The following is a 19,429-nucleotide window of genomic DNA, read 5'->3' on the forward strand; positions in this document are numbered from 1 at the left end:
GTAAAGGAAGGAAAGAGCTCCAGTCAGCTCCAAATAAGCAATGGTGTAAACAGAACCATGGTGTATGCTGAGCAGGCAGAAAGATATCTTACTCCTACTGCTGAAAAAGCAAAGTGTAATTGCCCCACATAGGCCTTATCGTCATTCCCCCCATCTCATGCTAGTGTTCCCTCTAACGGATTCCCAGATGTTAACTACAATTCCCAGCATCCCCAGCTGCAATAGCCTTTGCTTGAGGATTATGGGAATTGTAGTTAACATCATCTGGGATCCCCTGTTAGAGGGAATACTGGTGTGTGCAGCATGATACTCTCCATCATTTCCTTGAATGATGAGAAATTTCAGAGGGGAGAATGCACCACCCAACTTTTCTGACTTGCACCCTTTGAAGGAGAGATTACTGTAGACCAGGGCTGCTCAACTTTGGCTCTCCTACAGATGCTGGCCTACAACAGGGCTGCTGTAGACCTATAATATCTTTGCAATAATTTGGTTTAGAGTTGTCCCTCGCCAGCCACGGGTTTCCCAATCATAGATTTGAGTATCCGCAAATGGGAAATTGTGATCAGTCTCACCAACCACGACCTGAGTATCTGAGGTTTGGTGAGGTTTTTTTGATGTTTTTTTGGGGGGGGGGATTTGGGGGGTCAGGGGGGATTTTTTCTAATTTTTACTGTATTTTGGGGTCATTTCTCAACCACAATTCCCCTAACCCCATTTTCAATTATTCCCTATTGCTCCCCAACCGCAAATTTGCCAACTGTGAGGGTTTCCTGGAACCGAACCCTCATGGCTGGCGAGGGACGACTGTATTCACAAATACATATGTTGAGCTTCAGGAGAAGGCAAGCAGCATTCACACTCCTACAAATCATCAAATCAGGTTTCCAGAGAGAAGCTCAACAACTGTTTTGGTCTTCTAGCTGACCCCACTCACAGCTTTTCCATTCAGACTTTGTTTCATATTCAGTCTTTCTCTCAAACTGTGAATTAGAACCTCCCTTTTCACTCATACCCATCTCTTTAGTTTGATGGACACCACTTTCAGATTTTGCTGACCTTTCACAGGTATTACACCCAGAGAGTTCTCTGGCTGTAGGCCTTTCAACCACTAATAGGGAACCTTCTAGCTGATTAGCCAGTGGTCTGTCTAGTAAAGAGATAGCCAGCCAGCAGAACAATATTGATTTAAAATACATATATCCCATTTTTCTGTGTGACAGAAAGTCTCCAAGGCAGCTGACAATAAGAGAACATTAATAGACACATGTTAAAAAGGAGGGTGAGGGTGGTAACTCATGGGCACTGGAGAGACCATGATGTGAAATGTCCCCTCATATACACACACCCTAGTTCTTGGTAGTTACTTGTGTGTGAATGATCACTTCTGTAGCGGGAAATATTCCCTGTAAAGGCTAATTCTGCAATTTTCCTATTAATGTCTTTTAAATGTCTATAGAAAAGAACAAATTATTGAAGATATTCTTTATACAGTTGGAGGGGTCAGAAAAGATTCCAGTACATACAGCTGGCAAGGTACCTCGCCAAACTGATCTGCCAGCTTTTTGTGACAGGCCCTTCTAATGCACGTTCATTCATTCTAGCACGTTCATTCACTGATAAGCAGAGATAGGGCTTTTCTGTGGTTGCATGGCAACTATGGAGGATCCTGCAGGCTATATTGCTGGTGGTTTTTAAAAAGGTTGTGAAAACTCTCTTCTGTGAGACTTTTGACTGACTGAATCCTCTTTAATTTTGTTTTAATGGCTGCTGTATTACTGTTAAGCTCTGATATATTGCACAGCTGTAATGTCATCTGTAATGAAATTGTATTTTATTGTAATATTTTAAGCCACTTTAAGACCTTTTGTGCCTAAAGCCAGGTTATTAAATATTTTTAAATAAATAATTGATTCAATACAAGAAATTAGTAAAGAGCATTCAAGGAAAGAACCCTACACTTTTATGCAAACCAACCCAATTTATTTTTAAGGACTCCTTCCTTTCCACTACCAGTGAAACTACTGGGGACTTTTTGGCATCATCTTTTTATCCATTTTCCTGTAAGTAATGTGGTGTAAACTGTGTTACTTTAAATAAAGAGTATAGGTGTGTAGATAGAGATTCCATGGTATAGTGGCATATCTGGGTCATATTGTTTTTCATAGATAGGTCTTGGGCCTTATCCAGCAGGACTGTTCTTATGTTCCAAGCAACTGCTTCAAAGTTTGCATGCAGTTCATGCATAAAACTTTCCTCCGTCAGCAACTAGCTCCCATGGTCTTAAATTGAGGACACCGATTGTTGTTGTTTTAAATAACATGTGACAAATACAAGCCACAGTCCACTTGAATATCAGTCAGAGAGAAGAGACAGAAACCAGAACAAATATTTTCGCTTAAAATATTTTTTATAAAAATAAAGGAATAAAAACAAACATCCATCTAAATTTCTCCTGTACAACAGTTTTATCTCCCCTTTCAAATATGCCATAAAAGATGTCCTGTTAGTTGCTGTGGTGTTGCCCAGGTGGCTCAACAAGTCAATGATCTCATGATGCTGGTCTGCATTGGAGGCTGCTAGATCCCTTGCTCCTCACTGTTGTTCTGTCCCATGAAGTGCAACTGCTCTCATCAGTTTGTCTCCAGCCTGCCTGTTCCTTATCTCTACTGACAATATAAGCTGTCCACACTTGCCAAAGTCTCAATTCCATTATTCTCTGTTTTTATCAGGGTTGATTTGATTTAAATCAAATCAATTTAAATAGCTTCAAAGGAGGACTCAAATTTTAGTGATTTAAATCACAATTTAAATTACTACTCAGGAAGATTTGATGTAATCATAACTTTCTATAAAAGTACATTTTTGTTGTCTAATATAACCTTAATGCATATTTAGAGATAGAATTAAAAGCAGGAGAGAGGGCACACCCTCAACTTCTGCCTGTGGCTTCCAGCGGCAACTGTTGGGCCACTGTGCGAAACAGGATGCTGGACTAGATGGGCCTTGGGCCTGATCCAGCAGGGCTGTTCTTATGTTCTTATGAAGCAGGTTAAACTGAAGAAAAATAAAGATAAAGGACATACAGGTGGGGATAAGGGGAGTGCATATAAAACTAACCGTTTCATTAGAAATAGGATTAGCTTAGGCTAATGGATCCACTGTTTAAGGGGAAGAGATAGAGGACTCTGGCTTGGCTACTGAGGTTCTTCAGTCAATGGTGTTTTCTAGAACGTCCTCTACAAGTTCACCTAAGATGTAGAGGAAGCCTAGGAAAAATGGTGCAGGTAAAAATCACTCTGCTCTCAGACTTGCCGCTCAGGAACAGATACTCTAGTTACACCACACTCTTTGCAGGCATTGGAACAACAGTTACATCAAGAGAGGAACTGTTGTCTGAAATGTGGGAAATCCACAAAATACAGAGTTACGATTAAGGAACTGGAAGAGGAAAAGAGTATAGTTTCAGGCACTGCAGAATAAAGATCCGGCTATTAAGATTTCAGGGGGTGAGGACCCTGCTGTTAAAAAGTTAGATGATGTTCTTGCTCAGCTTGCCCAAGAACAACAAGCTAAAGCTGAACTTCTTTCTAAATGTAGTTATCAAAATGTGAAAATTAATCTCTTGGAGGAGGATATTGAAGAAGTTAATAAAACCTCAAGCAGTTTATAAAAAGAACAAGAAATGGGTGCCTCTGTAGATAGAAGAAATTGTTTTGATTGATGATGTTTCAGTTCCATCTGTACAAGAGGGTCATGTAGCTTCTGCTGGACTGGTAAGAGCTGGGATGAACAGGTCATTCAAGAGTATCCATTAGAAAATGTTGGCACTTTGATAATGTTGCAAATGTTAAAACTGTTGAAATTGTTAATGTTCCTCCAGGTACTGATGGGCCTATTGAAGTCCCATTTCCCCCTCCCTTAGACATCCAATTACCTTCTCCTTTATTAGATCCACACACCCCCACTCCGTGGCTCATCAGACTTTAGGTAGGACTACACCTCTGCATGTTGTCTGTGTGGACAGGGTAGAAGGTATTGCTGCCATCTCCAAAGGGATTGGGGCTACAGGATGAAAAAGGTTATTTCCTTTTTCTGAAGGTTAATATGAGCCTGTTGGGTTTGATGGACTAAATTTATTGTTGTGAAGAATTATTTCAGTTGATCATCTTGTATTAATTGGTTTCCTTTTTCTGTATGATACTATTTATTTTGTTTCATTTCTACTTTTCCTGTTTGGTTTACTGTATTTTGTGTATCTCTAGTGTTCTTTATTTCTATTCTTATTATTTGTGATATCTTAAACTCTTTTAATCTATTGACCTGGGACACCAATGGTCTGAAAGAAGTCAATAGGAGACAGGAAATTATATGTTCTTAGCATATCTTAACTACCATATTTATGCTCTTCAAGAGATCCACTTAAAAAATGAACATTGCTACTTAGTGCAAGAATAATTGATGTATGGTCTCTTTTTTTGTCCTTTACAGAGACAGGTCATGCAGGTGTAGCTTTGTTATTCAAAGATAGATCTGATCTTAAAATTGACTGTTTACAAGTAGATAATGGTATACTTATGTACGTAGACTGTCTTGGGGGATCATGATGAGATTACTGATTCTCATTTAGATCATTTAAGATTTGTGTTCTTTATGCCCCTGTAACAAAACATCAACTGAAAGCTTTGTGGGCTAAACAAAGACATGCGATACCTTGTGCCATTTGTTGATAATGGGTGACTTTAATAATACAGGTTGAGTATCCACAATCCGGAAAGCTCCAAAATCCGGAAACCATCATGGTGTGCGCCCGCAGTACTGACTTGTTGAGGCTGAGCGCCTTGTAACAAAACAAAAAAACAAAATGCCTCAGCTCACTTGCTCGCTTTGGCGCTAGAGACGAAGGTGAGCGGGGGAGAACAAGCCCGGCAGCTGCAGCAGCAGCCCATGGAAGTGTAAATTGAGGATGGGAAGGGAAAAGCAGGGAGGGTGGGATGGCGAAAGCCCCCCCCCCCAGTTTGGCACCTGCTCTGTTGGTTAAAAAGATGTGGCACTTGAAGGAGAGTGCTCCTTTAAATATATTGTATGTATCAGATTGTAATTTCAATTATGTATTTCATTGTCTATTTGTAAGGTAATATATATTTTAGTAGTTTGTTGCATCAGTAAAAGAAGTTGTATTCCTAAAATTTGTATTCCTCCTCTTTGCTCACATCTACTCTATTCCCCCAAATCCTCTATTAACATTCTTTGACCTTCGTCTTTGCACTTGGGGGTGGGTGGGGAGCAAGGGCTTGAGTGTGAGTGTTGCATGTACATCACCTGCGGCATAGGATTGATCAGTTCTGTTATCCCTCATCCCCGTATACTGCTGTTAACATGTTCATCAAATATTATGATTAATATTTATGATGATATCTTTGACTAGGTTCTTTATTGTTTTCTTAAAACAATTTAAATTTAAAAAAATTAAAATTTTAAATTTAAAAATTGATTATCAACACTGATTTTAATACCCATTTCCCTCTCCCCCTCTTCAACTGCCACTCCCCAACATTCTCATCTCCCTAGCAACTGTTGCCAGGAGCACCCTCCAATCTCTTGACTCCGCCCTTTCCCCCTTGCCTCCAGGAGTATCTGCCACAGAAGGGAGCATGAAAATTAACATCTACACCCAGTCCATAAACAAAGCTAGGCTCACATGGTCCTATTCTGGATCATGGTTTTGCAAAACAGTTTGATGAGGATTTACTAAACATGTGCAACATGTTTATCAATAAGAGGCCCACTGCAAGGAACACAAACTGTTAGGACTTCTTCCTTCAGCACTTACAGGTATGTATGGATCCCATCTCCATACTTTAAACTGAGCCAGAACAACTTCCTGTTGGCAGTTTTCAAAGAATACATCTAACCATGACTAGAATATTGGTTTGAGCTCAAAGAGTTAATTGTTCTTGCTTTCCCACATTTCTTGTGACTGTACTATCAATATAATGCTAAACAAGAGGATCACTCAAAAGGATCCCTGCCTATCTAATGGAAAATGGACTGCCACCATGATGGATCAGAAAGAAAGAAAATTGTCTCTGGGCAGGTAATGAAAACTATATGAAAAGTAATAAAACACACTTTTATGCCAGGCTAAGAAAAAACAGGAGAGAAGAGCACACTTCAACATTTTCTCACCTTCCCCAGGAATATACTCCTCGGGAAAGGCAGAGAGCCACGTAGACTCCTCCCTGACGCAGTCATGAATCAGTTCTTTCCCTTCATACTCTGAATTCAGGGAGTGGTAGTAACGCTATCTTCTGGGGCATTTGGCAGCTACAGCTTTATATTTTTTGTTCAAAATAGCCCTTCTTGGATAAAATATGATCAGATAGCCAATTAGGTCTGGTTTAGATGAAGACATCAGAGGGCAATGCCCTTGCTCTGAACTAGCTTTGTTTGCTCCTGGGACCTAGGCATATAGCCAGATCTATCATCTAGCCACCAATGTAACTGTGACCTGTCATGGGAGCTATTTTTCAAATAAAAAATGGTGGTGTAGCTGATTACTGAAGTTCACAGCCCCGAACTGGTGAGAAAAGATGAAGAGAAGGAAAACATTCCAAGCTCCCCAAAAGGTCACCTTTTCACTTTAAAAGTGTTTGCTAGAGAACAGTAGTCTCAGCACTAGTTTTAAGTAGAGTAGAATAGAAGTTAACTACTTGGTAGGTTAATGCTCTAAATCTCTCTCTGCTGTTCGTAATTTCTACAACCAACTCTCTTATTAACCACAGCCATGATTAAAGTAAATTTGATGACTAAAAACATTTTATAGCTCCAAGATTTAAAATTTTCTAGCAACACTTTAAAAAAATTGGATGAGCTCTTCAGTTCATAGCAGATAGCTCTATTAAAAAGGCCAGCATCGATTTAACCTTGTGAAGAATTGACAGGGTTTAGTTAAGAATGGTATGTTGCTTGGTTTGGAGGCTTAGTGAGAAGGTGAGCATGGCAACTGTTGCTAAATGCTTGGATCCTATTTATGGTTTCTAGGGGGCATGGCTGGATTTGGCTGATGGAGAGTTCCATTGACTTCAGAACCTGGACAGCAAGTGTTGAGTTGGCAGTTAACCGACAGTGGGTGAAGAAGTAACTGACGGGTTGGAAACGAGATGCTGAAGGACTGACCAGGAAAATAGCTGGTTAAAAAAAGGGTAAGGCAGAAGAAGAAATGGTGGGCTAGAGGTAAGGAAGGGAGCTGGTGGAAGGAAGGCCGAGAAGAAAATAAGTGTCAGATATTTTATCTCTTCCTTCAGAACAGCTTCTAAGATCAAACCCAGTCATTTATATTTGCCAGAGCAAAGGTGAAAGTCCACTGTTATCAGAGACAGAGGAACACTTATAGCCAAAACCTTGAAATGCCATCAAGAAATCCTGTAAACCATTCTTTTCAATTCTGTATTTATTTAAAAGGATCACCTTTTGGGAAATACTAAGTTCTCTTTACCTTTTAGTTTAATGGACTGTCTGTTGGTGCAACTCCCATGCCTGCATTTACTACCTCCCAAGGGCAGTGAATATTAACTATTGAAGATAAAACTATTGTAATGGATAAATGGTGGCAGCAGATTAAGCAAGAGGAAAGACAGGTTTGGTTGCCAGGATGTAGAGTAGCAGAACCATCACAAACCCCATTTAAAAAGGGGGGAGGTGTGTGTGTGTGTAATTCATAGATAGCAAAGTAAGACACTGCAACAAAATTTGGATGGAGTATGTAATCATGATCCCCAGATGCCTTATTCCAATATAATTGTCATTATTGTATTGTACTGTATGACTGCTGAACATGGTTTTCTCCTTTAGCTCTTTTTAAAAAGGTAGATATTTTACACATAGAGTGTATTCAGAAGCAACGCAGAACCTCAGTTCAGTTTAAGCATTCTTGGTTTGTTTTTTCATCCGAATGTGCTTCTCTAATTCAACTGAGCTTCAATCTGGCCAAATAAACCAACATTTATAATCACAAAGTGGGAGTTTGGTTTGTTTCAACCATAATTCAATTTGTCATCATGTTTTGCCCTAAACCAACCTTAATGGTTTAGTTTGTTGCAAGAGCTCTGCCTCCACACACAGAGATGCCAGCAACAGAGCAGCCGGGAAACACAACATTCTAGGTGGTTTCTCCTCCAAACATACCCTTGGACAAAGCCTTCCTAGTGACTACTGACATCACAGCTCCCATCCCCCCTCTGCAACAGCCACTCTCTTAAAGTAACAGTCCCACAGGTGTTGTTTGTGGGACAAAGAAATTGACCAGGAGATTGACGATGGGACCCATATGGGTGCAGGAAAAGAGATGGATGCCTAAGGGGCCGAAAACAAGCCATGAATGCATCACGGCACAGACTCCCTCTACAAAACGATTCCAAGAATGCTCTGGGCTGCCCTCTTTGCATAGCTGTGCCAGGGCTAGGCTTCAACCAGCTGAGAGCAGACAAGGACAGGTGAAAAATGCCAGAGTGGCTTGTGCAGCTTTTCTATGCCCATGTTAAGCTGGCAACCAATGGTAGGAGAGGGAATGATGAGGCTAAGCACTGCCAGGAATTGGGCAGGCTAGGAACTCTGGGGTTGAATATGGAAGTACTACTAGGACTGGGTAAAGGGGGATGCCAAAGAAACTATCAGCAGACAAAACAAACCATCTCATTCCTTAGTCTGTGAATGGAGTGAATCTGTTTTATGAAGGATGGTTAAAATCAAACATGGTTCTACGTTGAGTCTGAATGTGCCCACTGTAACGTGATTTGAATCATGGTTCTCTGCATATCCCTTATTTGCAAAGAAAGCAAATCACAAACATGTGAAACAGATTACTACTAACCACAAACAGCCAAATTTGTGTTGTATGGAATTTGAATTGTTGGTATGGCAGTCTAAGTCTGGAGAGGCTCAGTTTTAATTAACTATAGCCTGTGTTGCTACATTGTAGCAAAAACACATTTTAAAAAAGGAGCAGGCATATTTTGTCTCAAAGGTTGGTATTTTTAAATCTTTATAGTGTTCTGGCCCTCCCTGGCCCATCTTCTTTACTATCATTAACACCCAACATTCACTTCCAGTTTTATCCTCTAGTACAGCCCTTGAAACTCAGGAGAGATCTTTGACTTTTCCCAGTTGTCATTTGGCCAGCAATTTGTTATTTTTTGCACAATGAAGTAAATGTGTGAGACACCAGCTGTCTTGGGACTAAGCTTCTCCTGGTTATGTTGAGGAATCACTGTAGTTGTGTTGTTAACATTTATTGCTCAGAAGTTCATTGGAGCAAACAATCATGTCTCTTTCTCACTTGCATACACACATAAGTCCCAGGATGGGTGAACACACACACACAGCAGTGTTGCAAACTATAGCAATACCCTCTGGAAAGCAAAGCCCAACTGCATGGATCCATAAATACTAGAGTGGGGACTGGGATGGAACGTACATCTTCAACTAATCCTCTTCTTTTGACCAAGAAGTATACCCAGCTGACGTGCAGGACTAGTGACCACATTCCATTTGCAGAGAACAGCTCAAGTGGCAGCAACCAGGACCACAGTCAGGTGTCTTGGCAGGAACTGCACTACAGAAAAGTTTTTGACAAGACCCCTGTTCTTCAGATATGGGGCTGCTTCTTGCAATGCCTCTTGCCAGCCTGGGCACCACGTTGAGCCCCCTTCATCAGGCCCTTGTATTGTCCCTGCATTTTTGCCTTTTTCCTGCCGATGAAAAGGAGAGTCGGGTTAGAATGAGTACTGCCCACAGCAAAAGCAGAGAAATAGTCAGGTACCGCAGAGAAGGTATTTCGGAGTCAACTTTCTGCAGCCAGCAGATTAGGTGTGGAGAATAGAGATGTACATGAACCAGTCCGGCGGTCCTTTTACGAACCGCCAAATTGGTTCAGAGGTCCGGCATTCAGACCAGTTCAGAGGCGGGGGGGGCACCTTTAAGGAGCAGGGAGGGTGCCCATCATCCCCACCCCACCACCGGTGTTGTCTCAAAAAAAAAGAAGAAAAAAAAAGCTGGTGTGGGGCTGCTGTGCACCTCCTTGCAGCCCTGGTCAGTGTCTTATCAGAAGTGGCCAGTGCACACATGCACATCACGCACACGCACCGGCCACTTCTGGAACGACTCTGACCAGGGCTACAAGGAGGTACTCAGCAGCCTCGCACTAGCATTTGTTGAGACAGCACTGAGGACAGGGATGTGCACTCTCCCTGCTCCTTAAAAAGGTAACCCCTCCCGCCTGCATCCAGCCCTGCTTGGCGGCCCCCTCCAATATGCCTGTGTGCGACGTCACATACACAGGGGTGTCGCTCAGGCTCCAGAGGAGCCCAGAGCAAACTCCTCCCTCCTATGCGCCAAGAGCCTCCCCCTCCCCATACCCACACCCAGGCCACCAGGAGCTCGGGCGAACTCTTTGGCAATTATTTCAGGCAGCTCCAACTGCCCGATAGAAGGTTTTTCCCTTTCTCTCCCTCTCTGGAGGAAGAGAAAGGGGGAAAACATCCTGTCAGGCAGCAGATACTGCCTGAAAGGACGAGGGGAGAGCTCGTTTGGGCTCTCAGCAGACCAGGCCACGCCCCCATGTCACATGCAAAGGGGGCGTGGCCTGGGCTGCCAAGAGCCCGAACAATCTCTCCCTTCCTCATTTCAGGTAGCATCGGCTGCCTGATAGGACGTTTTCCCTTTTCTCTACCTCCAGAGAGGGAGAGAGAGAGGAAGGGAAAAACATTCTATCGGGCAGTCGGAACTGCTTGAAATAACTGCCAAAGAATTCGCCCGGGCGTGGGAGGGGGAAGTTTGCTCTGGGCTCCTATGGAGCCCAAGCCATGAGGCAGGGCTCAGTGGCCTTTTCCCATTGATAGCCTGGGTTCTTTGAACCCTTTCGCCCAATGGTGGCTCCGCCCCTGTTGTGCACATCCCTGCTGGAGGAGCCCCCAATTTGCAAATTATTATTTCTGAGTGGGGGGATTCTAAAGATAGAGGTAATGGTCAGCTTCAACACGAACTTCTCCTGCTTAGACCAGGAACAGTAAAAAGGAAGCCGGTCAAAACAATGACCTTGCTTGCATCACCTAGCATTTCACCACATAGTACCATTCTTGTGTCATACCTCCTGTTAAGCTTGGCTCTGTTCAGTGGGATGTAGGCATAAGGGTCCAGCCGGCCCTTCTTCTTGATGTCACCTTTGCCCTTCTGTAGGAACAGAAAGAGATCAATGTTTAGTGGCAGATGGGCACACCAAGTACGTGGCACAGCCCACTGATCCAATATCATATACTTATATACGTGACTGTTGCGTATCCCATGGACAGCGAGAATTACAAATAAGGAAGTTTTAGATCAAGTTAAATCAATAATATCGCTAGAAGCTAAGATTACTAAACAAAGATTGACATATTTTGGTCATGTCATGTGAGCTGATTCACAATTATGTTGGGAATGATCAGCGGAAGAAGGAGACGGAGACTGCCTTGTATTCGGTGGTTGGATATTATTAAAAAAATGACACTGGAATGACCATGACAGAATTAAAGAAAGCTGTACGAGACAGGACGGCATGTAGTACATTGATCCATAGAGTGACAGAGTTGGACATGACTGAACGGATAGAGAGATATAATATTGTACATATTGTAAATGATACTTGTATACTGCCTTTTGTTAAAAAAAATAGCAATAGCCTCAAGCAGTTTAGTTGTGCTAAAAACAAACAACTAACAAACAGCAACATTAAATTGATTAAAATACTGCTTAAATCTCCATAAAGTAAAAGACAGAAGGCCATACAACAGGTTTTCATATTCTGCAAAGTTGGACTTGCACCTTCCCATGTGAATGGCAATTAAATCTCCAAATGTGTTGGCATGTGGAGCAGATCCCACAAGCTGATATTGTTGGGCAGATAGACTCACTTGAGAGTAGGTGGTCCTTAAGATATCTGAGTCCTATGCTGTTTAGGGCTTTAAAAGGTAAAGACCTTGATCAGAAGTCAACTGCCAGCTAGTGCACTTATTTTAAGGTCACGATCCTATGACCTCTCTAGGCAGCCCCAGAAAGCAGCATGGCTGCTGCATTCTGCACCAACAGAAGTTTCTGAATAGTCTTCAAGGGCAGGCCCATGTAACATGTGTTGCATTAGTCTACTCTTTAAGGGTTGTAGCTGGCACATAAGCTGAAGCTGCGCAAAGACACTCCTGGCCACCACTGCCACCTGATTATGCAGGAAAAGCACCAGATCCATAAGAACCCCCAGACTTCACATCTGCTCCTTTAGAGGAAATGCTTCATCCACAACAGGTTGAACCACTCCCCAATTGGCTCTTCTACTGACTACTAACACCTCTGTGCTATCTCGATTAAGTATCAGTCTCATCCACCAGAGCAATCAATGCCATTTTGGACCATGACATACCTGGGTTCTCACTCAAGGCTCTGGCCCCTGCGGGACAACTACTAAGCCAAATTAAGACCTACTAGCTGACCCCGCACAGAGCATCTGTGCAGTTGTGCACTGAGCCTGTGGCATCCCCCCGCGGCTCGCCCGCCCGCCCTCACCCCCCGCAGCTTGCGTGCTTGCTCAGTTAAAGAAAATAATGTTTCTAACGAATAACTTACACTATAACCAGCATCATCAGTCAACCTTTTGCTTCAGCTGTCATTCCCACTTGTCACACTCTCTACACTGCCCAACATTCCATCTTAATTTCATCCCTCAATTTCTGTCCCAAACCCAGTGTGGAAGGCAGACCAAAATGGGTCCAGATAGCATGCAACATCCAAGACCTTCTGCAGCTGCGATGCCTCCATATAGCTACCTCATGTCAACCAACCATTAAAAAGGCACGATTTCTAAATTCCTCAGACACTGATTGATCAAGTACTTTGGACCAGACCTGCTCTGAACATGGGGCTGGCATAGTTAGAGATTACATGCCATCTTAAGTTTAGGCTGAAACTCAAGTATCCCAGAAACAAGACAGAGACTCCTCATTTCCTGCTCCAAGTCACCAGCAACACTCCTTGAGGATACCACAAACTCAGACTTGGGCTTTTAAGTCCAGTAACAAGGCTTTCTGTGATGAGGACGATAATGGTCTTGTACATGTAAACAGGCTCTGGCCACGACAGCCACCCCAAATGCTAGCTCCTCAAATGATGATCTTACCTTCGCCTTGTATTCCACTCCAGGTATTGCAGTCTTGCCAACAGGCCGATGGATTCCTGAGCCTCCAGCTGTGGAGAACAAACAAGAGAGGATCAACGTCAGGGCTTGAAAAGTGGAAGAAACTTGCTCTCTTCTCTCAGCTGTGGAGTAAAAGAGGTTTCTGCCCAGCCCTGCACTTGGCTGCAGGCTTGCTAGGGGCCAACATTCTTTGATTTGGGGTCAAGGATTAGCTGGCAAATTGAAAAGTAACTGGCAAAATATGAAATGATTGGTTCCCTTTCCACTCTGGCTAAGTAAATGCTAAGAAAAGAATAAGAAATTATCCCCTTCAAAAATAAAGGCAATAAAGCTCAGAGTAATGGAGAAAAGATCTAATGACCAATACAGAACTGGGAAGGGCCTCCTTCCAGTGGATGAACCAAGCTTGCCTAATTTGTATAAGCCCTATCCTGAGACAGAGTGGGAGGAGATAACAGAGAAAACATTTACCTCTGTACTGTGATTGTGCATCAGTGCCGTGCTCCTCATCATCTACCTTTTCTCGGAATCGGCGCTTTTGAGCCTTCTTCTGCAAGAGAGATTCCATACATAGGCACTTGCAGGATAAACTAAGCTTCCCACCAGAGAGTTCAAGATCTTCCTAATTCTCTGGCATTAACAGCTACTTTTGACAGTCAAAAAGTGTCTAGACTAGACTTTCTGTAAACTTTCGAAGAGCAAACAACATTGGCAACAATTTGGGGGCACTCACCACTTTCAAAGAGGATGCCAAGAATCCCACCCTCACCTTCCCGTTTCTCATGACTTACACTTCGGATCCCAACTTCTTGCATTAGATCTGCCATCTCTTCATCCACTCCTGTGACAAAAGACACAATGGCCATCAGATATAGCACCCACCTCAGATATAGTATTTAATTAAGCCCATCAGGCTCATTGGGAGGATGAGCTATCCTCTGTCTCTCTCCATGCAGAGAATAAGTTTTGTATTAAAACATTTTGGGTTCTGTACCAAGAAGTTCCTGGATTCTAAAGCTACAAAATCCAAGTTTTTACATTAAAGAAAGTTATCCAGTTACATAGATCTGAATAGTTAAAGAACGTTGCTGCCCTACCCACTCCCAACATAGTACTTCCAGTGACTGTTGCTGGTGGCTATCTTATGTTTCTTTTTAGAATGTGAGCCCTTTGGGGACAGGGATCCATTTTATTTGTTTGTTATTTCTCTGTGTAAACTGCCCTGAGCCATTTTTGGAAGGGCGGTATAGAAATTGAAATAATAATAATAATAATAATAATAATAATTAATAATAATGGCTAACAACTGGGAAAACTCATCTCATAATGAAAGACCCAGCAAAAGGTGCAGTTCCAAGTAATTATAGACCGATAACCTGTCTCCCAACCATGTTCAAATTATTAACTGGAATAATAGCAGATGAAGTGATGCAACACTTACCCGTGTTTCCCCAAAAATAAGACAGTGTCTTATATTAATTTTAGCCCCCAAAAATGCACTAGGGCAATTAGCGGTACATCAGAAATTACTGCTAGGTCTTACTTTCGGGGAAACAGGGTATTAACTAACAAACAGCTTCCAGTTGAACAGAAAGGAAATTGCCCAAACACCAGAGGCACAAAAGACCAGCTGCTGATTGACAAAATGATTTTAGAAAATTGCAAGAGAAGAAAAACCAATCTAAGTGTTGCATGGATTGACTACAAGAAAGCCTTCGATTCATTGCCTCACACATGGATACTAAAATGTTTAGAAACAAGTGGTGTCAGCAAAAACATTCAGATATTTATATAAAAAAGCAATGAGTACACAGTTAACAATCAATGGTGAAACACTTGGACAGGTTAGCATTAGAAGAGGCATTTTCCAAGGGGACTCACTATCCCCTCTGTTGTTTATAATCACCATGACCGCACTTTCACAAATACTAAACAAAACAGGCCTCGGATACCAAACATCTAAAACATCCAGTAAAATCGACTATCTGCTGTACATGGACGATCTGAAGTTGTATGGCAAGTCCCAGTCAGAAACTGAATCACTGCTAAACACTGTTCGTATATTCAGTAGCGATATAGCAATGGAGTTTGGACTAGACAAGTGTGCTGCATTAATAATGAAAAGAGGAAAAATAACAAAAACAGAAGGAATAGAACTACCCAATGGAAGCAACATCAAGAACCTGGAAGAGAAAGAACATTACAAACACTTGGGCATTTTCCAGGCTGATAACATTGCACATGCTGAAGTTAAAAGAAAAATTGGAAGTGAAAACATCAGGAGAGTTAGAAAAATCCTCAAGTCCAAACTCAATGGCGGGAACACCATACAAGCCATAAACACCTGGGCTATACCTGTTATCAGATACACTGCAGGAATAATAGACTGGACCCAGGCAGAGCTAGAGATGCTAGATCGTAAGACCAGGAAAATCATGACCATCAATCATGCTCTGCACCCCCGCATTGATGTAGATAGGCTCTACCTCCCTTGCAGCTCAGGTGGAAGAGGAATGCTGCAAATCCATCAAACAGTAGAGGAGGAGAAAAGAGGCCTTGAAGAATATATCAAGGACAGTGAAGAAGATGCACTTCAAATGGTCAATAATGCGAAACTATTCAACACCAATGAAACAAAGCAGGCCTACAAGAAAGAACAAGTCAAGACCCGAGCAGAAAAATGGAGAAATGGTCAATATTTGCATGGTCAATATTTGCACAATATAAGTGGAAAATCAGACATCACCAAGACCTGGCAATGGCTTAAGAATGGCAACTTGAAGAAAGAAACAGAGGGTTTAATACTGGCTGCACAAGAACAGGCACTAAGAACAAATGCAATAAGAGCAAAAGTCAAAAAATCCACCACAAACAGCAAGTGCCGCCTTTGTAAAGAAGCAGATGAAACAGTAGACCACCTAATCAGCTGTTGTAAAAAGATCGCACAGACTGACTACAAACAAAGGCATGACAAAGTAGCAGGGATGATACACTGGAACATCTGCAAAAAATACAAGCTACCTGTAGCCAAACATTGGTGGGACCATAAAATTGAAAAAAGTTGAAGAAAATGAAGATGTAAAAATATTATGGGACTTCCGACTACAAACAGACAAACATCTGCCACACAATACACCAGATATCACTGTAGTCGAGAAGAAAGAAAAACAAGTTAAAATAATCGACATAGCAATACCAGGGGATAGCAGAATAGAAGAAAAAGAAATAGAAAAAATCACCAAATACAAAGATCTACAAATTGAAATTGAAAGGCTGTGGCAGAAAAAGACCAAAATAATCCCAGTGGTAATTGGCACCCTAGGTGCAATTCCAGAACAACTTGAAGAGCACCTCAACACCATAGGGGCCACAGAAATCACCACCAGCCAATTACAAAAAGCAGCTTTACTGGGAACAGCCTATTTTTTGCGACAATATCTATAATAACCAACAGTATTGACAATAAAATTCAGCCATCCCAGGTCCTTGGGAAGGACTCGATGTCTGGATAAAACAAACCAGTCAATAACACCTGTCTGACTGTGTAAACAAGAAATAATAATAATAGTAATAATGTGCAGAATATACAAGAAGAAGAGAATCCCAAAGATGCTGGAAAATGGAGCATTGGTACTCACCGTGAAGGCTTCTTCTGGCTGCCGTTGTAGAGGACAACTCCCTGGGTTATCATCCCATGCTCGCTCCAGGGCAGGACGTATGCTAATTCTAAAGCTATAAAAGTAGCCGGATGGTAACCCCACCCAGTTCTTGTAGTCAGCCAAGCTTCGAACGGAAGGCAACCTCAATAACACACATATATGAGTAGAAAAAAGAGCTAGTAAACGGAAACAGGTAAACCAACAGGTAAACAAACAGGTAAAAAACAACAACAGGTAAACCAACAGGTAGAAAAAACAGCAGGAAGATAGAGCCCCATCCCCCCAGGAGTCTGGGACCGCATAGGGAGGGTCGAGTTGTCCTCTACAACGGCAGCCAGAAGAAGCCTTCACGGTGAGTACCAATGCTCCATTCTCGGCTGCCGTGTGAGGACAACTCCCTGGGGACATACCAAAGCCAGGTGACCCAGGGTGGGGGTCCCAGGCTACTGAGGGGGAAGGACATGTTGCAGAACCCTTCTGCCAAAGGCAGCCTGAGCGGAGTGCATAGTGTCCATCTTGTAGTGCCTGGTGAAGGTGGACGGGGACGCCCACGTGGCCGCTCTGCAGATCTCCTCCCACGGGGCATTGGTGGAAAACGCTGCTGAAGTGGAGGCCGCTCTAGTTGAATGTGCCGTGGTTCGCGTGGGTGGAGGCAAGTGTTGGGTCTCGTATGCCAAGGAGATGCAGGCCCTGATCCAACGACCGATGACAGCTGAGGAGACCTTTTGGCCCATGGAGGCCGGTAGGAAGGAGACGAATAACGAGTCCGTCGTCCTGAAGGAGGCAGTTCTTTTAAGGTAGGTCTTTAAGCAGCGGCGAACATCCAACTTATGCCACTCCTTCTCCCTGGGGTGGACGGGCTTGGGACAGAAAGAGGGCAGGACCAGGTTTTGAGACCTGTGGAACATGGAGGCGACCTTAGGGAGAACTGAAGGGTCCGGGATTAAGGTTACTGAATCGGCAGAGAATACACAGAACCTGGGGTTGGAGGACAGTGAGGCTAATTCTGAGATCCTCCTGGCCGAGGTGACGGCCACCAGAAAGGCCAACTTCAGAGAGAGAAGGCGTAAAGAAATGGACCTAATCGGTTCAAATGGAGGCTTGTGAAGGACCCGCAGGACTTTGTGGAGGTCCCACGTGGGGAACCTATGTACTACAGGAGGGGATGTTAGCGATGCTCCACGCAGGAAACGCTTCAGGTGGGCATGGGACAAGAGAGGCTTGCCTTTGAATGGTAGCAGGAGAGGAGCCAAGGCCGAAGCGTGCCGCTTGATGGTATTGGCCTTAAGGCCCTTGTCAAGGCCGTCCTGTAGGAATTGTAGCAGCTCGGGTAGGGAACATGCCCTCGGAGTCAGGTGTCTGTTTCTGCACCATCTGAGGAAAACTCTCCAGGTGCACTGGTAAATGCGGTGAGTGGAAGAGCGTCTGGAGGCCATCAGTGTGTCGAGAACGCTCTGGGAGTAACCGAAGCCCCCTAGCAGCTCCCGTTCAAGTGCCAGGCGGCAAGCTGGAACCAGGCGGGATCTGGATGGAGTACTGGGCCCTGCGAGAGCAGGTCTGCGGAGATGGGAAGCAGAACTGGAGGCCCGGTTGCGAGGTTCAGGATCTCTGGGAACCACGGCCTGCGGGGCCAATGAGGGGCCACCAGAATCACCCTGGCCCCCAGGAGCCGAATGCGCCTGAGAAGTCTGGCCAGAAGCGGAAGTGGTGGGAAGGCGTAGAGGAGGGTCCTTGGCCAGGGAGCCGTCATGGCATCTGTCTGTTCCGCCTGTGGGCACTGGAACCGGCTGAAGAACCGCGGAAGTTGGGTGCTGCTGGGAGAGGCAAACAGGTCGACTTGAGGGGTTCCCAGTCTTCTGGACAGGAATGAGAAGGCTCTGCGGCTCAGGGTCCATTCGGCTGGGTGGATGTCCTGCCGGCTCAGCCAGTCCGCTTGTACGTTCAGTTCTCCCTTCAGGTGGACTGCTGATAGGGAGGACAGGTGAGATTCGGCCCAGCGGAGGAGCAGAACTGCTTCCTGATGAAGGGAGCGAGACCTGGTGCCGCCTTGCCGGTTGATGTGTGCTTTTGCTGTCACATTGTCGGTCTGGACCAGGACATCCTTGCCCCTCAGCGCAGGTAGGAAGGCTTGAAGGGCCAGGCGAATCGCACGGAGCTCCAACCAGTTCATGCTGTGGCCCGACTCCTCGGGGGACCATCTGCCCTGGGCCGACTGAGAAAGGCAGTGAGCTCCCCATCCCCGAAGGCTCGCATCCGTGGTGATGAGAATTCGAGGGAGGTCCAGAAAGGGCTTGCCGGCCTCTAGGTTTCTCTTGCAGAGCCACCAGCGGAGCGAGGAGCGCACTTCTGGAGACAGTTGAACCCTCCTGGACGACCTGGAGGAAATGTCCTCCTGGAAGGGGAGGAGAAACCATTGGAGGCAACGGAGATGCAACCTTGCCCAGGGGACAGAGTCGATGGAGGAAACCAGTAGACCTAATAACTGAGCCAGCTGAAGGACGCGAGGCCTGCTGGTCGCCAGGGTCTTTGATGTCATGGACCAAATCTTGAG

The 19,429-nt window shown here is 44.0% G+C and overlaps 1 protein-coding gene and 1 long non-coding RNA gene across 5 annotated transcripts in view; one reads left to right on the forward strand and one right to left on the reverse strand.

Annotated features, from left to right (window-relative positions):
• The first annotated feature begins 5,277 nt into the window (after positions 1 to 5,277).
• LOC128352173 (uncharacterized) lies at positions 5,278 to 7,510 on the forward strand. Of its 2 annotated transcripts, XR_008320243.1 has the most exons (3): positions 5,278 to 5,835; positions 6,009 to 6,097; positions 7,045 to 7,510. It is a non-coding gene; the product is annotated as an uncharacterized LOC128352173 (long non-coding RNA). The 2 variants fall into 2 exon arrangements; XR_008320242.1 differs by lacking the exon at positions 6,009 to 6,097.
• Positions 7,511 to 9,274: 1,764 nt separating this feature from the next.
• The window catches only part of RRP12 (ribosomal RNA processing 12 homolog), a 52,343-nt gene continuing 42,188 nt past the window's right edge, over positions 9,275 to 19,429 (reverse strand). For all 3 annotated transcript variants that reach the window (XM_053312464.1, XM_053312463.1, XM_053312465.1), the window contains 5 exons: positions 14,011 to 14,060; positions 13,691 to 13,769; positions 13,202 to 13,269; positions 11,147 to 11,229; positions 9,275 to 9,749 (listed from right to left, as the gene is read on the reverse strand). In XM_053312464.1, coding sequence (XP_053168439.1) covers positions 9,647 to 9,749; positions 11,147 to 11,229; positions 13,202 to 13,269; positions 13,691 to 13,769; positions 14,011 to 14,060 — 383 coding nt within the window. In that variant the 3' untranslated portion in view covers positions 9,275 to 9,646. The remainder of the gene's footprint in view (positions 9,750 to 11,146; positions 11,230 to 13,201; positions 13,270 to 13,690; positions 13,770 to 14,010; positions 14,061 to 19,429) is intronic.

This window comes from Hemicordylus capensis, chromosome 3 (assembly GCF_027244095.1).
Source record: "Hemicordylus capensis ecotype Gifberg chromosome 3, rHemCap1.1.pri, whole genome shotgun sequence".
Lineage (NCBI taxonomy): Eukaryota > Metazoa > Chordata > Lepidosauria > Squamata > Cordylidae > Hemicordylus > Hemicordylus capensis.